This window comes from Solea senegalensis, linkage group LG2 (genome assembly GCF_019176455.1).
Source record: "Solea senegalensis isolate Sse05_10M linkage group LG2, IFAPA_SoseM_1, whole genome shotgun sequence".
Classification (NCBI taxonomy): Eukaryota; Metazoa; Chordata; class Actinopteri; order Pleuronectiformes; family Soleidae; genus Solea; species Solea senegalensis.
The window spans coordinates 25,136,660-25,156,563 of NC_058022.1; the positions used below are offsets into that span (position 1 = coordinate 25,136,660).

At 38.8% G+C, this 19,904-nt stretch overlaps 1 protein-coding gene across 3 annotated transcripts in view; it reads left to right on the plus strand.

The window, feature by feature from the left end:
• Positions 1 to 904: 904 nt before the first annotated feature.
• Positions 905 to 19,904, plus strand: part of fam184aa (family with sequence similarity 184 member Aa) — a 58,411-nt gene continuing 39,411 nt past the window's right edge. For all 3 annotated transcript variants that reach the window (XM_044018091.1, XM_044018101.1, XM_044018109.1), the window contains exon 1: positions 905 to 1,251. In XM_044018091.1, the coding sequence (XP_043874026.1) occupies positions 1,078 to 1,251 (174 nt within the window). In that variant the 5' untranslated portion in view covers positions 905 to 1,077. The remainder of the gene's footprint in view (positions 1,252 to 19,904) is intronic.

The following is a 19,904-nucleotide window of genomic DNA, read 5'->3' on the forward strand; positions in this document are numbered from 1 at the left end:
AAACCATGAAATGTTCCATATTTAACATCATTATGTAATTTAAATGTGAAAGGGTTTATAATGCAACTTATTATCAATTACTAAATTAAACGGCAACTATTTTGATAATAGATTAAATGATTTGAGTGCTTTTTTTAATTATTAAAACAAGTTTCCTGACTTTTCAGCTTGTTAAAACTGAATAATTTTGGTTTTATGTATAGTGTGTTAAATTATTTAGATAAGTACGATGGATAGATGTGTGATACAGTGCCCTCCAAAAGTATTGGAACAGTGAGGCCAATACCTTTATTTTTGATAATTTCCTTGGTCTACCTGTTGGACATCTGCTGCTTCGTACACCAGTGGTTTCTTTCTTCTTCAGGACATTCCAAATGGTTGTACTGGCTATGGCCAATGTTTGTGCTATGGCTCTGATTGATTTCCCATCTTCTCTCAAATTCACAATTGCTTGTTTTTCCACTCATAGACAGCTCTCTGGTTTTCATGTTGGTTCCAATTCTAAATGCAGTCTGCACATGCAAAACCTATCCTACCCAATCTGAATCAGAGTGTAAACATTCAGTGCTGTTTATTGTTTGAATAAACAATGTAATAGGACACACCTGGGCAACAACACACAACAATGGGTGGGTTCAAACAGAAGGTGCTATCTTCTATGTTGTGTATCAGATCCAGATGTAAATACCTGGAAGTAAAAGCTGAAATGTTCATCTTTTGGTGTCAAACCCAAATGTTTTCATTCTATTGCAGGAATGTACATGTGATACCAATTTTGCTTTATTTTCTGGTTTGGCAGAAATACGCTCCCGTACGCGATAGATGGCGCTCTTAGCTGTCCATATTGGACGAGCATCTGGCGCGCGTCTCCGCTCCTGTGATCTCCTCGCGCGCCCGCTCCCGTTTCCGACGCGCGCGAGCGGGACGGTGTCGCGCCCCGTGGTCGCGACTCCTCGTCTTCCTCCGTCACTGAAGCCGAAGATAAACCACTAACACAACAATGGCGCGGTTTTAACGCTTCGCGGCACCTGTTTTTCCTTTTAGAGCTCAAGCGTTTGGGTTTCGTTCCCGGTGAAGATGGCGGCGGGGGCGGGCTGGCAGCCCCCGTACATCACCTCCAGCACTGGCAGCACCAAATACACAACAACCTCTCCCACTTCTTCAAGCATGTTTTACGACGGCAGTGTGACGCTGGAATACACACAAGACCTGCATCTGAAGATGAGTAAGAAGATAGCACAACTGACCAAGGTGAGCTGCTTCACGTAAACACGCAGAGGGTGGAGGGTGTGCTGGTATGTCAGTGCTGCAGGTGGTGCTTGTAATACTTCTGAATCCCAGCTTTAAAAACAGGTCATTAAACGCAGCACGATGCTGAGTTTTATGTGCAGCTGTGAGGAGGTTGTGGTGCCACTTCCCTCTGCAGACTTACTCTGCTCTTTAATCTCATTGATGCTCAGAGGAATGTGTTGCATGTGATGGAGCTTCTTGTAACCTGTGCCAGTGTTTTGGCCACTGCCACACACCAGCTGAGGGTAGCTGTTATTATTATGTAATCTTGTCTTGATGCAGTGGTTTTTGGCAGCGCTGCTTCTTTGTTGAAGTCCACCTGAAACCAGTGAAGCATACGCACAGATACTACAGAGGAGTAGGGGGAGGTTTAATGTTAGCGGCTGCCGTGTTTTTCAAACCTAGTAAAAATGTGGATGAATATGTAAACAAATCCTTCATTTCAACCACACTAGCAGGGCAAAGTGAAACAAAATGATTTTACATAACAGACATGGTGATACTGTCCCGCTGCAGAGCTACACACCGTGCATGCACAGACAGAAATTAATATTGTTTGCATGTAGCGCTTATAAGAGGGCAATTCCAGAACTGTAGGACAGTTGATGCATCACTTTATTGATTTATTTTATTATTATTATTTTTTTAGAAGTTTAAATATCAAAAAACAAAGTTTTGAGTTGGAGTTTGCATATTGGGTCTAAATATCATCAATGTCATCTGGTGTTTTTATCGGCCCAATATCGGTCGACCCCCCTCTGGAAATGTATTTCTAGATCAGAAATACATTTTTAATCAGCCATTACTATATTAATTGCAAACTACTTTGGTAATGGATTCATTGCTTTAATTGTTAAATGGATAGGACAGTGAAGTGTGAAAGGGGAAGACAAAGGACAGCAGGTTGGAATCAAACCCAGGTCATTGCAATGGGTCTTTTGCCGTACGGGGCACCAGCTCTACTGACTGAGCTATTTGGCACCCTTTTGATTGCAATTGGTCACTTTCAGTGTGATCACACCCACAAGGACCTTCTTGTATTTGATTGACAGCTATCACTACTGGACTTTCCGGAGTGGAGAGGAATCGTTTAAGTGAATGTTAGCCTGGAGCCAAGAATTTGTAATGTTCATAAAATGGCTTTGACTCCAAATAAACAACTGCACAGACAATAACACATTAAAGCTTATATTCGATGTTAGTTTCATTAAGTAACATTGCACCATATCCACACGTCTTGTAGTGACAGCTGCCTGCCTCAATCCCAGCTGTCTGAACTGCTCTAGGTTGTTTCTCTATGCGTGTGAGGAACCTATATTGTGAGCGCGATGTTAATATCCGTGCACGTACAGTCACATTATTTGCTTGTGAGCATGTTTTACTGCTCTCGTGACTTTTGACATAAATGTGACGCCATATTATTCCCTTCTACTGATGGCTATTTGCAATGAATAGACTAACGCTAGCTGTGCTGTTGATAATGCTAATAAGTAATGCAAATCATGATATGATAGACCACAAAAGTTGTTTGGTCTCCTTGTTGAAGTCTCTCAGGAAGTAAGAATATATTGAATAGCCACCAGGAGGCGTCTGTGCTAGTTGCAAAAACGAGTCTTTTGAATAGAAGTCTATGAGAAAATGAGCTTCAACTTGATTTATAATGCAAATAAACATTTTCCTGGAACATGAATCGTCCATTCATGTCACTAGTTTGCAGATCTTCTTTAATAGAAAGAATAGTGACATGCTAGCCTTTTGTGTGGTAAGAAAGTGAAGGTAAGCTTGAAACGTTTAACCATCGGGTCCTGTTTGGTTCGGGCAAAGATCTTCAGCTGTAGTTCAGGTGACGCCACAAACCTGCTGCCACTTGATCCCGATACAGTGGTGATGATACAATATACTTTAATATTAGGGGTGCAAAACAGAGCAGTAAAAACTGAACAGTTCAATACACATTAAGTATGCTCACGGTAACACGCCCAACATGAATGCCCATCAGTATCCCCCGTATCACTCAGGCATTTCCGTGGCAAGAACAAGGAAGGAGATGGAATTAGTCAACAAGTTCATAAACATAAAAAATAACATGATAAAAAATTGAGATTCAGAATCTCTTTTACAAGAGTGTCCTGGCCAAGACAGGCAGCAGCACAATCGCAAGTCACAGACATTAACAATAGCATTAAAACAGCACCATAATCATCACACATGTAAGAAAGCTGACATTTTATGGACCAAACGATTTCTCAATTAATCAAGGAAATAATATTAATCGATTAATAATAGCAGATGAATCAATTATAGAAATGATCCTTGGTTGTAGCTCTAGTTGTGATCTGTTTTATGTGTAACGGTAATTGTGATTATTGTTAGTAGGGTTGTATGTAGAAGGTATTTCCAGGTTAGGTCTTTGTCTAAAGAAAGCACGGAGGTCCCTCCTCTTGAAAAGCCATTAAAAATGTATACTTTCAAGTTATTTCAGGGATTAGATTATGATTCACTGCTTTATCGCTGTTCTATTCTGAAGCCTCTTAGCCAAGAGCACTTTGTAGTGTTGAGTATCCAGATGTCTTTGCTTTTTAAAAATTGAAAGTGTTGTGGCACTGCCTCGTGGTTTTCCTTGTGTCTCAGTATGTGATGGCCAACAATATCTGTTTACGGCTCATGCTTCATGTGGTGCATGTGTTGCTCTTCTGTGGAAACAGTGAATGGGATTAATTCCCAGCTTTTATGTGTCTAAGTGATTTGTGTGAGTGATTTATTTCAGTTCCCTAGCCTTAGCCTCATTGAATCATCTGCATTGATTCTCTCTGCAACTGTAGGAGGCTGAGCTGAAAAGTTCATAGGCTGACCTATGACTACTACTTTTTGAAGTACCTGCTCTTCCAAGCGAGCTGAGACGATACTATGATCAGTTAAAACTACTTAACAATTGTAAAAACAGGGAATAATCTCCAACAATTACCAGGGAAATGTCTCTAATCTCAGTGTTTAACAGAGGAGTCTGATGTATCCAGCACTGCTGATCACGACCGGTGAGTGGCATCACAAACCCTGCCGTTGCTCCGGTCATGGAGGAAGTACTGAACAAATATTTTTTAATTAACTGATTCTAATGATTCGGTTACACTGAAAACAACTGCTTTGTGTGTGTGGCAGTTTCATGCAGCCGTGCAGTGATGACTCCGCCCACATTGTGTAGGTACTTTCTTTGTAGTGGAAAACCAACCTAAACCGTGCCGTAGCGAGGAGAGCAGAGCTTGGACCATAGTGGCCAATAGTCTCCTCTGTGGTGGTCTACATACTTCTTCCTTCGGTGTTGCAGCACTTGGAAGGTCAAAGAAGTCCTCAACAGCAGGCATTTCTACTGCATGCACCGCCTTTTCGTCTCTGATCAAAGTGGTGAAAACCAACACTCATCCAAGCAAACATTCAGGAAAACCAGCTGGGTCTTCTTCAGAATGTGCCAAGTGATCCATCACCATGTAGTGAACGCGATCAATGTATTCTTGGGTGATGGCTGTGCCTTGGTTCATTTTCAAGACTCTCCCCAAAGCTGGAGCAGCATCCCGTAATGTCTGATCTGCAGATGTCTGATAACAAATTTTGCCCATGTTCACGAAATGTTTTTAGTACTCATTTTCAAAGTCCTGCATTAGCTATCAAATGAAGGTTTATCTGGGAGGAACACATGCCAAGTTTCGTGGCTCTGGCGTTACTCCTTAGTCAGTCTATACATTTTTCAGCCCACCTTCATAATTGCCTCCAAAAACCTCAATTTGGCATTAGCAACCAGTCAAATATAGAAATGTTATTTTATTTTGAACATGGGATTTGAAGTTCACATTCAAACTGTAATTACGTGCTGCAGGCTCCATCTCATAAGCTCATATTTTTACCCCTTCAAATCCAGCAGAGGGTGCATTTACAGTTTCTTACCATATCATATCACAATGTTTTTTTTAGTTCCTGTTTTATTTTGGTCATTGCCTGCTTTCCACTTCCTGTGCTTTGTTTTATTTTCCCACCATTAACCTGACTAAGCCCACTTACAGTGGTTTAAGCAATTCCTCTTTTTGGAAATGATTGTTTGTTTGCAGGGGTACAGATGATACTGGCGTGCACAAAAAACCCCACAGCAAGTTGGTAGAGGTTGGGAAACAGCCGTTTACCATGACTATTGGTTTTATGTTTTAACCGATGTAACATAATTATATTTTAGCTGTTGAAGCTTCCTCCTTTTGTCAGTGATTTGCCTTTCGGGGATTGGTTATTCCACACTAGCACCACTGTAAACAAAGTAGCCATTATAATAATTGTAAATAAAGTAATGGGTTCAAATGTATTCTAACAATTAAGGGTCATTATGAATGAGTTTGAACTTGATTTGTAGATAAAGTGACAGCCCTATGGGGGAAAGCCACAGTCAAGATTGTTGAAAACACTGATTAGCAAATAAATCGATTAGCATTTTTTTACAAGTTGATTTTGTCAGTCTTCATCTCTGCAAATGAGATTAAAAGATGCAGTCAAGTTAGGAGGGCATGAGCACGCATTCAATCGTTATTTAATCAAACACATAATTACCTCACCTCTCCCTCACTTTGTCTCAATTAGTGTAGTGTGGAAAATAATGTGTGCACATGAGAAGGAAAGAAATATGCAGTGAGAACAGCTATTGCATAATGTTAAATCCATTTAAAAGCAACAGACTCTTTCAGAGGGGCTCGTTTATTAAAACCACAGAGACTTCACATCAGTAAATCACCAGAGGCCTCACTGAGATGAGATTTATGTCGACTGGCAGGATTTGCTGAGGTTTGTGGGCCTTCAAGAGGACACAACCTTGGACATATAGCATGTGCCAAGGTCTGCAGTCTGTGCTGTTAAGAAAGAAAGAAAGGCAGCGTGAAAGTATCAGTTTGGTTATTACGGTGCATCGATAGGAAGATTTGAGGTACAGCCGTGCAGTCTTTCCAGAGCAAAACAGAAGTTTGTACCCAGCTTGTTCCCAAACATCACAGGAAAGCACTGCAGAGCCCTTGTTGTTGCCTGCGGTGTGTTGTGTGATGTGGTACAACAACAAAAGAAGAAACAAATACAAAAAAAATTGTACAGCATGACAGGTAGGACAAGGAAAGCACATACTCACTGTGTGCCTCTTGTTTGCAAAGAGTGTTTTCCCACTTCCTGACACTGGCTGCTGGTCTGAGAGTTAGGTTTAATTGAATCATTTAATCAGAGAAGATGATGCTAGAGGAAAATGCTGCAGCGGTCTTCTCCAATCTGTCGTTCTGTCAATAGTGATCGCCCTTTAGCCTGAGTAACATTTTACTTGGGTGTCCTGTTGTCAGTTTTACCATCTTTCCTCATCTGTTCTGCGCTGAGCATGGGTTTTCATCATGTATGTATTTCTTCTATTTTCTTTGCCGCACTCACTCATTGTATTTTATTTGTTTGAAAATACAGTTTTTGTTTTGCAATGATTGGAATTTCGCTGGCTCGGACTGTGGGCGGGCCTAAGGAATCTGCTTGCTGATTGGCTACTCTGGTTTTGAGCAAAATGGACCGGAAGTATAGACACAGGCTTATATTTTTTCTTTTAGGGCTATGTTTTAACATAACAACATGAGTTGCACTGTTTAGTAAACTTGAAAAAGAACTAAACATAAATGATTAAAAACCAGTGTAAATAAATCATGATAAAATCGTGATCGTTTTTTTTTGCCATATCGCCCACTCCATAGAGAAAAAGCGACTTTTTTATATATATGTTAACATATACCTTAAACAAGTGACATGATTGAATGAATGAATGAATTAATAATTCAACACAAGAAAATTCTGATTTCATGATCAATATACCTGCCAGCGTTTGAGTCATGCACATCAACTAGACACCTTGTCTCGTGCATAGACACTGCATCAAGCTCAAGACTCAGTTGTTGTGTTTACTTGTATTTGGGTGGCTAAAGGTCATGGCGGTCTCACAAACAACCCTCTTTTGCCCTCTTAAAATTAATTTAAAGGTCCAGTGTGTAAGAATTAGTGACACCTAAGAGCCCTTACTTTTCCTCGAAAGAATGTTGTCATTGTCAGTCGGAGGATTTAAACTAAAGCTTGGATGAAGGACACAGCATAGTAAGGCTGCGATTGAGGATTATTTTCATAATAAGTTTATCTATTGATTATTTTCGGTTATAATCAGTAAGTTTATTGGTCCATAAAACGTCAGAAAATGTGGAAAAATGTTGATGGGTGTTCCTAAACTTCAAAATTAAGATTTTGTCATATTTTTTGACAAACCCAAACATATTCAAGATTAATTATTTCTTGGTAATATGAGCAAATATAGCATACAAATAAAAAAACACAGAGCTTGCTTAATTTCGTAATCAATTAATAAGTGATGTTATTGCCCTGCTTATGTAAGAAGACATACTACTTGAAGTGTATATTTTTTTGCCTCTTTCTCTGAGGAGTACATATTTTTTTCGACATCACTGTAAGCATCCACCCATCCATCCATTGTCTACTGCCTTATCCTCACTGTCGATGCTCCCCCTCACTTCCCTCTCCTGGCCATGTGCATTTGTTTTCAACAGAACCCGCAAATACAAGCTGTGGAGCCATGACCGTGCTGGCATCCGTTTTGTATGCTTCTGTGTTTTTAATTTTCACCGTCTGTAAAAAAAAGCCCTGTCCAAGGTTTGCTCATGTGTGGCCCTCCCTTGGTCAGACAGTTATTTCCTCTTCCTTGTTTCCTCTAACAATGGTTTTCTGCTTATTTTCTGCCGGCTCTGCCATGATAAACATCTGAAATAACGCTATTACCTTGAGCTTGGCTAGTGTGTGTGTGTAAGGCCCGTAAAACAATACATGTTTCTACCAAGACTTCATGAGACCGCCCTTGCTCCTACCTCAGCCCTTTGACCTGTCCGTATTTGAACTAGCAACCTTCCAGTTACAAGCCAAGTTCCCTTTCCTGCTTTAAGCAGAGGTCATTCCCGTGCGTGTACTCTCCTGGACTCAGGTGTAAAGAAACATTGTGCCAAAACTGGGAGGATCAATTTCCCCTCTCCGGAAACAAATTGAAAAATGTCACTGGCAATTAGGATTGTGGCACAAAATGGCCGTTCAGGATACGTGAGTGTAACCGTGGGTCTCCAAACTGATGTGTTGCCTTCAGGCCTGAAAACATTCGACTCAAACACTCTGGTGTAGAGGAGAGGGAGGGGATATTTGCTGTCACTCTCCCTGTTTTCCTCCATTGTGAGACTTGTCACATCAAGGGAAGAACATTTTCATTTCTGTGTGTGTTTGCAGTGGATGGGCTTAGTTGGTTGATAACAATAGGAAGATAACTCTAAACATTTTCATACTGTAATTACTGAACCATATCAATATCAATATCAATCATAAACCGGGCTGAGCAATTTATTGATATTTAATCTATATCGTGACATGTACGGGGTTAAATTTGTTCCAATAATATTTGTATATGTGCAGAGGGTGATCCAAGTATTTCTTGATTTGCATGCGTGTTTTGATATCCACAAATAAAAAAATCCCATTTGTAACTTGTATATTGATTTTTACAAATATAGATGTGCATTTGTAAATACTGAACATTGCGTTTGTGAAATGTGATTCTGCATGAAATGTGATCGCCGGCACACGCATACCTCACATTAATTAAATGTGTTTAATGAATGAATGACACATTTAATTTCATTTATTTAATTTATTTAAATTAAAAAGTAATACCAATAATTCATGGGTAGAGCAGATCATTTTAACTGGAAGGTTGTTGGTTTGATTCCCAGCTCGTCTAGTTTGCATGCTGACACGTTGCAGTGAGTTTGCCCATGTCAGCCACCGTACGTGAGGCACCCTAATAGAAGTATATATTGTCTCCCCTCTCTTAGTTTTCTTATGAGTTTCATACATGTACTTGTGAATATTATTTGTATTTTTTTTATATGTATTTAAAAGGAACAAAAGTGTGAAATGTTTATCTTTGCAGTAAAGTATAAAAAACATAAAAATAAATTGCTCCTGACACATTTTTTATTGTTTTGGTCTATGACGGTCCCCATACAGAAAGTTTTTGGAAACACTACTGTAGAAGCTTTAGAAAATTATGAAATAATCAAATCCCATACTGTGATATGTCAGATATCTGTCATATCACATGTAGTAGCAACTTTTTAAGGCCTTTTTTTGAAGGCAAAAGGTGACGTTTTTCTGTCACTGCTTGATTATGGTGTAGAATATGCAAGTATCATTACATTGCCTATCAACTGCACACTATTATGGAGCATTGACATTCATCACAAAACCTTTAAACCCTTGACTACACTGCCTTTTGTATTCTAGAGGTGAATGGCCACCCTTTTCTGTTAGTAGATCATATCACTGGTATATTTGTTTACATCTATAAAACAATCCCTGGCTTGATACAGTACATCCATACCTATAGGGTCCAAGATAATTTCCAAGTTATGGCACCCATACTCTCAGGACTTTTTTATTATTTTTATTAGAATTTTCTGCACTGAACTGGGAAAAAACTTTGCTGCTCCATCACCCTGGAACAACTTTACAAAAGGAGCTCTTAAACTTAATGAGCTGGTCTCACAGAATCTCCTTAAATTAATTTTCAATGACCTAGAGTTATATGAATCTGTCTGGAGACGTTCTACGTTCTGTACGGAGCCCCAGACATGACATGGGAGAAAAATAATTAGTGGCCACTATTTTTCCCCTAAAACACTTAATCTTACACATATGTTAGTTTTATCTTGCAGATTTTATAAGTCACAAGCAAATTTACTTTACAGAATTCAACAAAGCCTGCTATTTTTGTTAGTCAAGTCAAATTGTATTTATTGAGCACATGAGCACTTTGTAACATTACTTCGCATTTGCACTGCAGTTTGTTTTCATCCAACAGTTGTGAAGTTGAAAGTTTAGTTGAAAGTGTGTTTCTTGTAACATTACAAGTCAGTGTTTGGTATGTATCTCGGTTTTAACGTCACGGTTTGGTACATTTTTGGTACAGAAAGAATTGTGAATACATGAAATTGTTTTTTACGAGACAAAACATTTCCCAGCTTGTTCTGTTTTCAAAGTACATATCTTTCTTTGTTAAATGTGAAAGGGAAGCCTTAATAAAGACTGCTTAAATATCAGGTTTATCTGCATTTGCACAGATTTTGCACTCTGGTTTTTCCTTGTACTGGTGTCAGTCACTTGATTTATGTTCTCATCTGAGGGATGTGGTTTGTCCCCAGTTTTGAGGCATTTTAAGTGGACAAAAGCATTCTGGCAGATTCCTGTTGTACATTTTGGTACTTCAGTAAGTGTTTTTAAAACATTTTTCTGTTTAATGAAGGACAATAGCATCCTGGACAGTAACTTCGTTAAAGTGTAAACAGGTTGTGTAAACAACTCATTTTAAACACATTGAAAACAACTGTAACAATAATATAAAACATGCTTAATCAATTGGCTTTTGGTATTAAAATAGCCATTGGAGAGATAGTTTGACTTTATTGAGGTGCGGCTAGTCAGAGTGTACTTGTCGTAGACAGCACTCAGGACCCTTCCAGTTTGTAGAACTGTAACTGTATGCTATATTTGGAATATTCTCATTTTCAGGTCTTCACCTGCTCTTAAAGTAAGTCATTTCTTTCGACACAAACCGGAGTGGCGCAGTGTGCAGCGGACACAGATACAGTTTAGCCTAGGAATACTAAAGTTCTGTGGTTAATGCCAAGAGAAATGACTCTAATCAGGTGAAGCACTGACAACACTCCATATATAGTGCACTGGTAAACTGGTTTATGGCACTTCTTTTATGTGACTAAAAGAAGTGCCATTGTGTCCCAGCACTACCCTCTGCTCTGCAGGTACGACACTAATGAAAGTTACCACATACAGTACAACCCACTCCAAAAACAAACAAACAACTGTCTCTTTAAGCTTGCCATTTCATTGTGAAATAACACAGCAATCATGCACTGTAAACGCAGATGACATAAAATGACCCACATAAAAAACATAGTTCAAATAACAAAACCATCCAGTCTAGCAAGAAAGCGTCACATCTTTCGTGTTATTTTTTGTTATTAACTACAACACATCCATTACCCACACAGAGCTTGCGAGAATATTGTTAAATTCACTGCAACAATCTGGATAGCTGTGGTTACCAATGAGCAACTTTAGCACACATCCACATGTGTGGGACTGTGGTCTGCAGAGGAAACCTGTGGTTTCTGTGAACTCGATGAGTATGGCTTTATTAAAGAGATCTGATCCTGTACAGAACAGCAGGAAAAGCTGAAGATTGTTGCAATCAAATTGCCCTATGTACCTTGGACTGTTGTCATGCCAATTTTAGGAGCTCCTTCACCTTTTTTACAGTTGTTTATTTTGTGCAATGAAATGATGCAGTCCTGGTGGAAGTGAACTAGCTACAGAACCTGCCAGCACTTCATGACATACATTGGGGCCTGAATGATCACTATGTGTCTTATCTGTGCCCAAACAGGGAGCAGTGTGTCCTCGCAGGGACTGGCTTGCATTCGTGTGCATAATTCCATGGTGGTTCGGTGATTATGAATTTCTGTTTTCCACCAACAGATCCTTAACAGCCTGATTATGTTCATTGTCAGTGAGATCTACCTCTGAGGACTGGCTTATGGTGTGATCATCCTCCACTCCTACTGAGGACTGCTGACCTGTTTTCTTTTTGGTGCACAGCTAAAGTCTCAGACTTTTTACCTTGCTTTGGTTATATAACTCTTCTACTGTATTGGACACAGCTCTCAATATGAGTTGAATATTGTGAAAGGCGTTTATTTATTTATTTTTTTACAGTCTTTGGGGAAAAAAGATCTTCATCCATAGCTTTGATATGTGCCACTGTTTTGTCTTTGTCAATAGAAATATGCCTCGTTCCTCCTCACAGACTTCACCTGTTTGTACCTTTCCTCTTCCTCATCAAAATCCATCCAGCCAACCTCAATTTGTCTTGCTTTCCATTTGGCATTTGTTTGTGCCCTGTCCACTTAGATGATCTCTTTTTTGAAAGCGCCAGACAGACTTTGTCAATAACCTATTTACAGAAAGCCACAGTGGAGACTCTATCTCCAACTTTGGGGATGTACTTTAACGGAATGACAATTTCATCAGTCTGGAAAAAAGTAAAAGATATTTAAAGTAAAATAAATAAAAAAAATAAATAAATAAATTTGTTAATTTTGTAAATTTGTTTTGTGATATATTGGTTGATATCCCTGGATCTAAAGTGTAGCAGGCATTTTTGCCACATCTGAAGATGCTAACATCTGAGTCTGAGACTGAGTCCATTATTTATTGAGATTTAACCATGAAATCCAATGCTTGGTGTTTAATCCCATTGCTTACCACTTACCAAATTATCCAGCGACTTAATGTCTCTTTCCATTGCTATGCTGACGACACACAGATATACCTCACGCTGAGACCCAACGATCCGAGAAGCCTGGTTGCTGTTTTAGACTGTCTAAAAGATGTGAACCGCCCAATTAAACAACTCCAAATTGGAAATAATACTGTTTAACACCATCTCTAGTCCCATCAGCCTTGGTCTGTTATCCAGTAACATTAAGCCCACTGCCAGAAACCTAGGTATCATCTTTGACTCAGACTTCACCTTCACCCCTCACATCAACAAAGTTGTTTAGTCCACATCAGAACCATCTCAAAAATCTAAAATATTCTATCACAGCCTGACCTAGAAAAAGTAGTCCGCGCCCTCATATTCTCCCGTTTAGATTACTGCAACTGCCTTCTAACCGGCATCAATCACAAATCCCTCTCCCGCCTCCAGCTGGTTCAGAACTCAGCAGCCAGGCTTTTCACCGGGTTTAACAGATGACATCACATTTCTCCACTGGCTCCCTGTATGTTTTAGAATTGATTTTAAGATTTTACTGATCCCTTTTAAGGCTCGTCAAGGTCTAGCCCCTGAATATGTCACAGACATGGTGACCCTATCTACTCTGTCAGAGCGCCTTGGCTTCTTAAAACTTATTTTTATAGACTTGTCTTTATGTGAAGCCGTCTTTACTATTGCTGCGTCTGTGGCTCGCTGGGAGCACATTTGATAGCAGTGATTCACCTCTGTAAAATGGTCAAATGTTCTCCCATTATCCTGTTAGCCTGTCTTGGGGCACAATAGCTATCTTCAATCTTCGTGATGAAAACAGCCGACTAAGAGACGAGTTTTCTGAGATATTGCCTGATTTATGTGCTGCCTACTGTATAAGTCTATGGGATGAGCAGCGTTCTGTCAGTCATGTGATGTCTGGAGCTCTATAGGAAAATAACTGAAACAATGTGTGGGAAGGTTTGAATGTAATTATGCAAAAATGTTTGTTTTATAAATGATATATACAGTTAATTGAGAAACGTATGGTGGCCTTAACATACCAGAAAGGATAACGTTCTTATTAGTAAGCTTCTGTTTCAAAGCACAAAATGCACAAGTTTGTGTGTTGGCTTTTTGTAGAAACATGGCCACACAAGATGGCGGCCTCTGTTAAACAAGACCCTTGCCTACAATACATACTAAATTATTGTATTATTTTAATGCTGCATTCCATTTACATCAGGGGTGTCAAACATACGGCCCGCCAGAGGGTCCAATCCGGCCCACAGGATTAATTTGTTAAAATTTCACACTAATCTAAACGTAATGTCAAATGCTCCAGATACCCGTGACTAAATGTTTGTGCCTTTATAGATCCAGTGTGCTGTGTAAACAGTACATTTAGGAAAGATATTGTTGAAATTGCACTTATATTTCTCAAGAAATGTCATGTTTTGTAAAATTATCCTTCATTAAATGTAAAACAAAAGAGAAAAAACAAAGGAGTTCTTGTTGTTCATAGGTTATTATTCTATTATTTTGCTATTTTTACTGGTCTGGCCCCCTTGAGATCAAATTGTGCTGTATGTGGCCCCTGAACAAAAATGAGTTTTACACCCCTGATTTACATCATGGCATGGACGTTGGAACTGGGAGTGACATCACCCCCGACTTTAGTGCATTTCAATTAGGAAAAAAACACAGATGCAAACATATCTTGGGCTAGCTATTGTTAGCAATACCAGTCAGTAAAAACACTCTACATGGTGTTTTGTGCACCCAAAAATCAGATGCCAGGAAAAACAAAACTGCCAATAAACCCTCCTACATGTAACACACATTAACTTAAATAATAATGTTGCATTGTGGGGTAATGTATGTAAAGCGAGCTTTAGTCTTTTTTTGACTGGAGACATAAATAGCGATGCAATTACTCCTGGGAGATGGAGAGCCAAGGGGAAGAGAAGGGGGGAGGAGGAAAGGACAAAAAGAGGAAAAAGATAAAAGGGTGAGGAGACAGAGAGAGATGAAAAGCAGCAGGCATAGCAGCATCATTACAATAATCATGTATAATTGAAGGAACATTTCCATGGCTGAATCAAAGACTCACATCCACACTACCTCACTGTGATTTCTGTCCCGGCCAGCTTTAGGTGTGTGCTCTCAGATATTGTTGTAGGGATTGATACTGAAATGTCGATACAGCCGATCCAAGTCATTTGGGGTAAATGTGTAGTTTATCATCTATGGACAGTAACTGTACTATCAGGATCTAGTTGTAGTAGGAACTACTACTTCTTCCACCTGTTGCAGTCATATGTGAAGTATGACTGTACTGAACAATGGCTTAACACAAATGCAGTTGTCATGGAGATTTTGGATTATCAGATGAGTGGACCAATGAGGGAACCCCTGGAAGATTAGAAGATTAGACTTTTCTCTCACAGCAGTCATTAGTGGAGCTTTTTCAGCTCCAGTGATGGCATGGTTTGTGATGTGTGTGATGGTGCCGCTGTCGGTGAATGAATGAAAAAATGTAATGGGGAATGAGTAAATAAATACACTACTTTTTATTTAGATTTTCCAAACACATTAAGTTTTTGTACAAAATAGAATATTTTCTCAGCATCTCAGTATCAATATCGTTGATACCAGCCTGAATTTTACTTGGTATCGGATCGGAAAAAAACCCCAGTAATATCACTACTTTCAGAATGCTTTCTTGTTTGGGACTTGATCATTTTTAGGTTCTTGAATCAAGGTCAACTTCATTGTGAGCTCTGATCCTTATAATGGCTGAGCATGCTTTTTTTTTTACAAACAGCAGTAGAGGACCTGCAGTATACTGACATCTTCAACTTCCTGTTGAACTTCCATTCTTCTTACTCCAGAGATTCACTGAAAGTTTACAAGAGCCTGGAGGGAAACAAATGGATGCAATGTGGCTTTGTGACAAACGTTCAGCGTTTAAAAATAGCATTGTTGTCACTGGAAGGGTAAGTGCTGTGTTAGCATAACGTTAGAATTAGTGACAGTGTAAAGAATAGTTGCTGTGTTAATGCTGCTGTGCCGTAGGACTGAGTCCATTATTATATTAAAATCCATATAGTCTATTGTATGATGTGAGCTACTGGAGCTCTATAGTGAACACTCTTCAGTGTTTTGACCTTTAACAGATCCATTTGACTTTTGCTGTGTTCAGCTGATATTTGTGATGCTGTAGTACAGTAAGTGTAGTATTTATCTGTTAATTATTTTCTCGAAAAAGCGAATACGCTCTTTTATATACTGACAAGACGGAACAGCGAGGACTCAGACGCAGAGGTCTTTTAATAGTCTTTATTGACACTCTTATCAATTCTCAAGGCAGGTCCTCTTTGCTGAGGAAAAACAACAGCGTGGCTATGAAAACCTATAGCAATTTGCGAGCGCAGCGCTCTACAAGAGAGACGTTGCGGAACTATGAACGTGGAACAAAAAATCACTCCGAAGAGGAAACAAACTTAGACTATGGTTATCCTAAAAAAAACTTAAACGGAAAACTCTCCAAACGGAGGAAAAACAAGGCTCTAAGCACTTCAAAAGAAAACAATCTCTAAGCACAATCCGAATGATTGGCGATCCTTAACTAACTAAGAATGAAATCAAAACGCAATCTAAATCATTGGATCTAAATAGTTAAAGGTAAGTCACAATCCTAATGATTGGAATTCCTAAAGAGGCTGTGAAAATTAACCAACAAAAAATCTCTCCCAAGGAGGAAAAATAAAAGGGCTATAAATCTGAACTAAGGAGTCAGCTATCAGGCTATGATAAGAAAAACTTACAAATAATCGTTCACAAAGAGGGTCAGAAACTTGAGAATTCTGTGGCTGTGACGAGGAGCTCGGGTGATCAGGCATTGGCGATGACACACTGGCACTGAAACAAGGAAGCAGAGAGTTTTTAAGGTTCACATGGCTTGATTGTCTGCAGGTGTGTGTAATGAGGCCGGCAGGCCGGCAGAGGAGGGGGCGGGGCAAGCTGCCGGAGTGACATATACCGATTTTCTGTGTTCAAGAAAAGTTGATATATGTACATTTTCTTAAGATGAAAATAAAAAACTGTTTGTAGCAGTACTGTAGTTAGTATTGTTTATTTTATTTATACGTAAGTATAAATAAAGTTGACACGTGTTCTCTGAACATTGATAAATGCTGCTAAGTGACAAAATTGTATTCTTTGATGCAAAGGTTTTTTCTTGTTCTCTTTATTTAATTTTTGATTCAAAGTCATTTTTGTACTACTTACATGTTCATATGCATACAATAAAGTAGCAGTTGGGGCTTTCATTAAAAACAAAACTGACACTATACAGTCAAAGTACTTAATAAGGTCTGTGTTATAAAATGTCTTCTCTGGCGCTTCTCCTCATGTCAACACCGTGTTGCTTCCCTGCCTTGACCGAGTTCAAGGAAATGTGATGGCAGTGATGGACTCTTTTGTCAGGAACTGCATATTTCACCTTCAAAAACAACAGCATTCGCTGGAAAAACCAAGAGGCCACAAAACATGAACAAAGAAAAGGACTCAGAAGGAAAAAACTAGGAATCAAATTGCACATGCAACTAAATGAGGGTGAACATTGGAGAAGCTTTCCAGAGCTGGAGAGAATTGCGAGACCTGAAAGGAAGGAAACTTGATGCCGCAGCAGCCACTTTTCCACTCAACAGGTAAATACTCATTATTTTATGTATATCTTTATTTCTTTTTTTACGTTGTGCTGCTGTGGTGAAGGATTTGGGCTATTGTTAGCTCATTAGAAATGATAATTCTAACATCATTAGTTAGCAGTTATTTGGTTATAAAGTCGTGAAATATCCAAGCTATTTTGTCTGTTTAGTGTTTCTCCTGATATTTATCTCAGCCACATATTTGATGTGGTGGTTTACCGTTTAGCAGCTTGGTGCTTATTTGTTATTGACGTTGAAGTAACATCATTTTATAATTGTAATTATATAATGTTTGAGCTTCCCAGACAATGGTGTCTGTCTACTATTTGTTGTGATGATTTAGATTGCATATGCTCTCAAAGGATAATGGTGTTTAGGGTCCTTCTTAAAACTGTTAAAACTACTATTTATTGTACTGCTGTTGCACATGTAAACACTGCAGCACATGTTTTGTTGTAAGTTGCATTAATGGCTGTAAGGCTTACTGCAGCCATTAATAATAACCTATGTATGTATTATAGCAATTACAATCTAGTTAACAAAGATTAATATCCACAGATTTTTAAATAGTGGTTTCTTTTAACTGATGTATATTAGTCCACTGCTCCATAGTTCATATTTACCTTGGCTCACTCAATGCATGTTCTACACTCAAACTCTCTTCAAATGTATACATTTCAAATTACATAACAGACCTACTAAATATGCACTGTACTTTTTTGCAGATATGAGGCTGATTCTTTAGCCACCACATCTATGCCAAAGAAACATCTGAAAAGCACTTCCTCGATATTGTTGGAGGGACACTGTCCGATAGGTAAGGCAATGACGGTTGCATTATAATTCATGACCACAATTAAATATGTGGTCATGCTCTGATCAGTGTTTCCTGCTTCATTTCCCTGAAATATATGCTCATTAGTGTTCTGAGGTGGTCGTGGTTTGATCTACATGCTTTGGTTTTCTGCAGAGAAGATGCAGATCAGTATTTATTTTGTTTTCTGTTCAGGTACTTGCACTTCAGATACCGTTGGAATTTTAACACATAAATTTTGAAGATGCTTGAATATAGATTTGAATTATAAATCCTTTATTTTGCATAGTGCCGGCAGTTAGTCTTTAACATGGCTAGTATAGATGAGATTTTGGGGATAGTATAGGCTCATTGTGGCAACTATTTAGTTATTAAAGGCCACAGAGAGATGTGTAGCTGGATCCCCGGTAAGTGGGGCATAGTGGGTGATCTGCAGTGGAGGCAAGTTGTTTGAGGTGTGAAAAGACATGCTAGACAAGAGGCACTGGCCCTAGAGAAAATACAGTGAGAGCTGTGTATTCCACACTGCTGGGGATGTTTGAGGCCAGCAGGGGTCATGTTGTGATGTTGTTCCTGAGTTAAGAGCTGACAGACTTTCCACATGTACTACACACACTTACACAGACAGGGATAGTATGAAATAAAAGTTATACTTTTATTTTGTATCGGCATACGTCTACCTCTAGATTACACTGCTGGATTATTGTTAAAATGTAATGAAATGCTTGTTTTTTTCACTGCTGAGTTTTACATCCACCATGCCCACACATGACCAAAGAGGCGGTCTGATGTATCCATAGAGTAAGATAAAAAAAACAATATAAATGACTAATTAATGTAATGAAATGCAAACAAAAATGGAAATCTTCTTGTTTCTCAGCTACTGCAGAGAAAAGAGTGTCTTCAGGACGTGGGCTGCCCTTCCTAGCTGCAAAGAGACCAGACTTCGACTCGTAGTGCTGTGTGATGTGTCACCTCCATCCACCCAAGAGCTCCTGAAGATGCAAGTCAGCCGGGGCATGAAGTCAATTTTTGTTTTTTCCTCTACATGTCTAATCACACAGTTTTGTATTCTCTCCTGACAGGTCAGTCACTGCCACGCAAGTACTGTTGAGGCCCAATAATGTGCCACTAAACTGCACTAAAGTGTAACTGTAAATCTTTATTATTTATTAATTTGGATCAATTTCTTTTTATACCAGTGTCTATATTATGTGTAGGTATTATAATATAATACATACACACATTATGTGCCTGATACCCTGTTTATATGTATTAGATATATTTATATGTATATATATAAACGTGTAACCCACAATGAGTCACTTTTTAAAGCCCTCTATTTTTAAATACTGTCTGAAATGGTAACAACATTAAAACTGTAAAATGAATGGCCAAACAGAATTTTTGATTGTGAACACACATTCATTCACATATTATCAACTTTAAAATTTGCATTTTGGTTCAATCCTAGCACCTGAGCTGATGATAGTGTATGTTGTCCAAAACATGGTTGTTTGTGCGTATTAAAAGGTTCTGTCAACACATGTTTTATTTTATTATCATTAACTGTTTCAGTTCTCCTAAATGTTAATAAATAGAATAATGTCCATTGTTATTTTGTTTCATTTATTTCTCCTAAAAAGAACCAATAAGAGTACCGTTA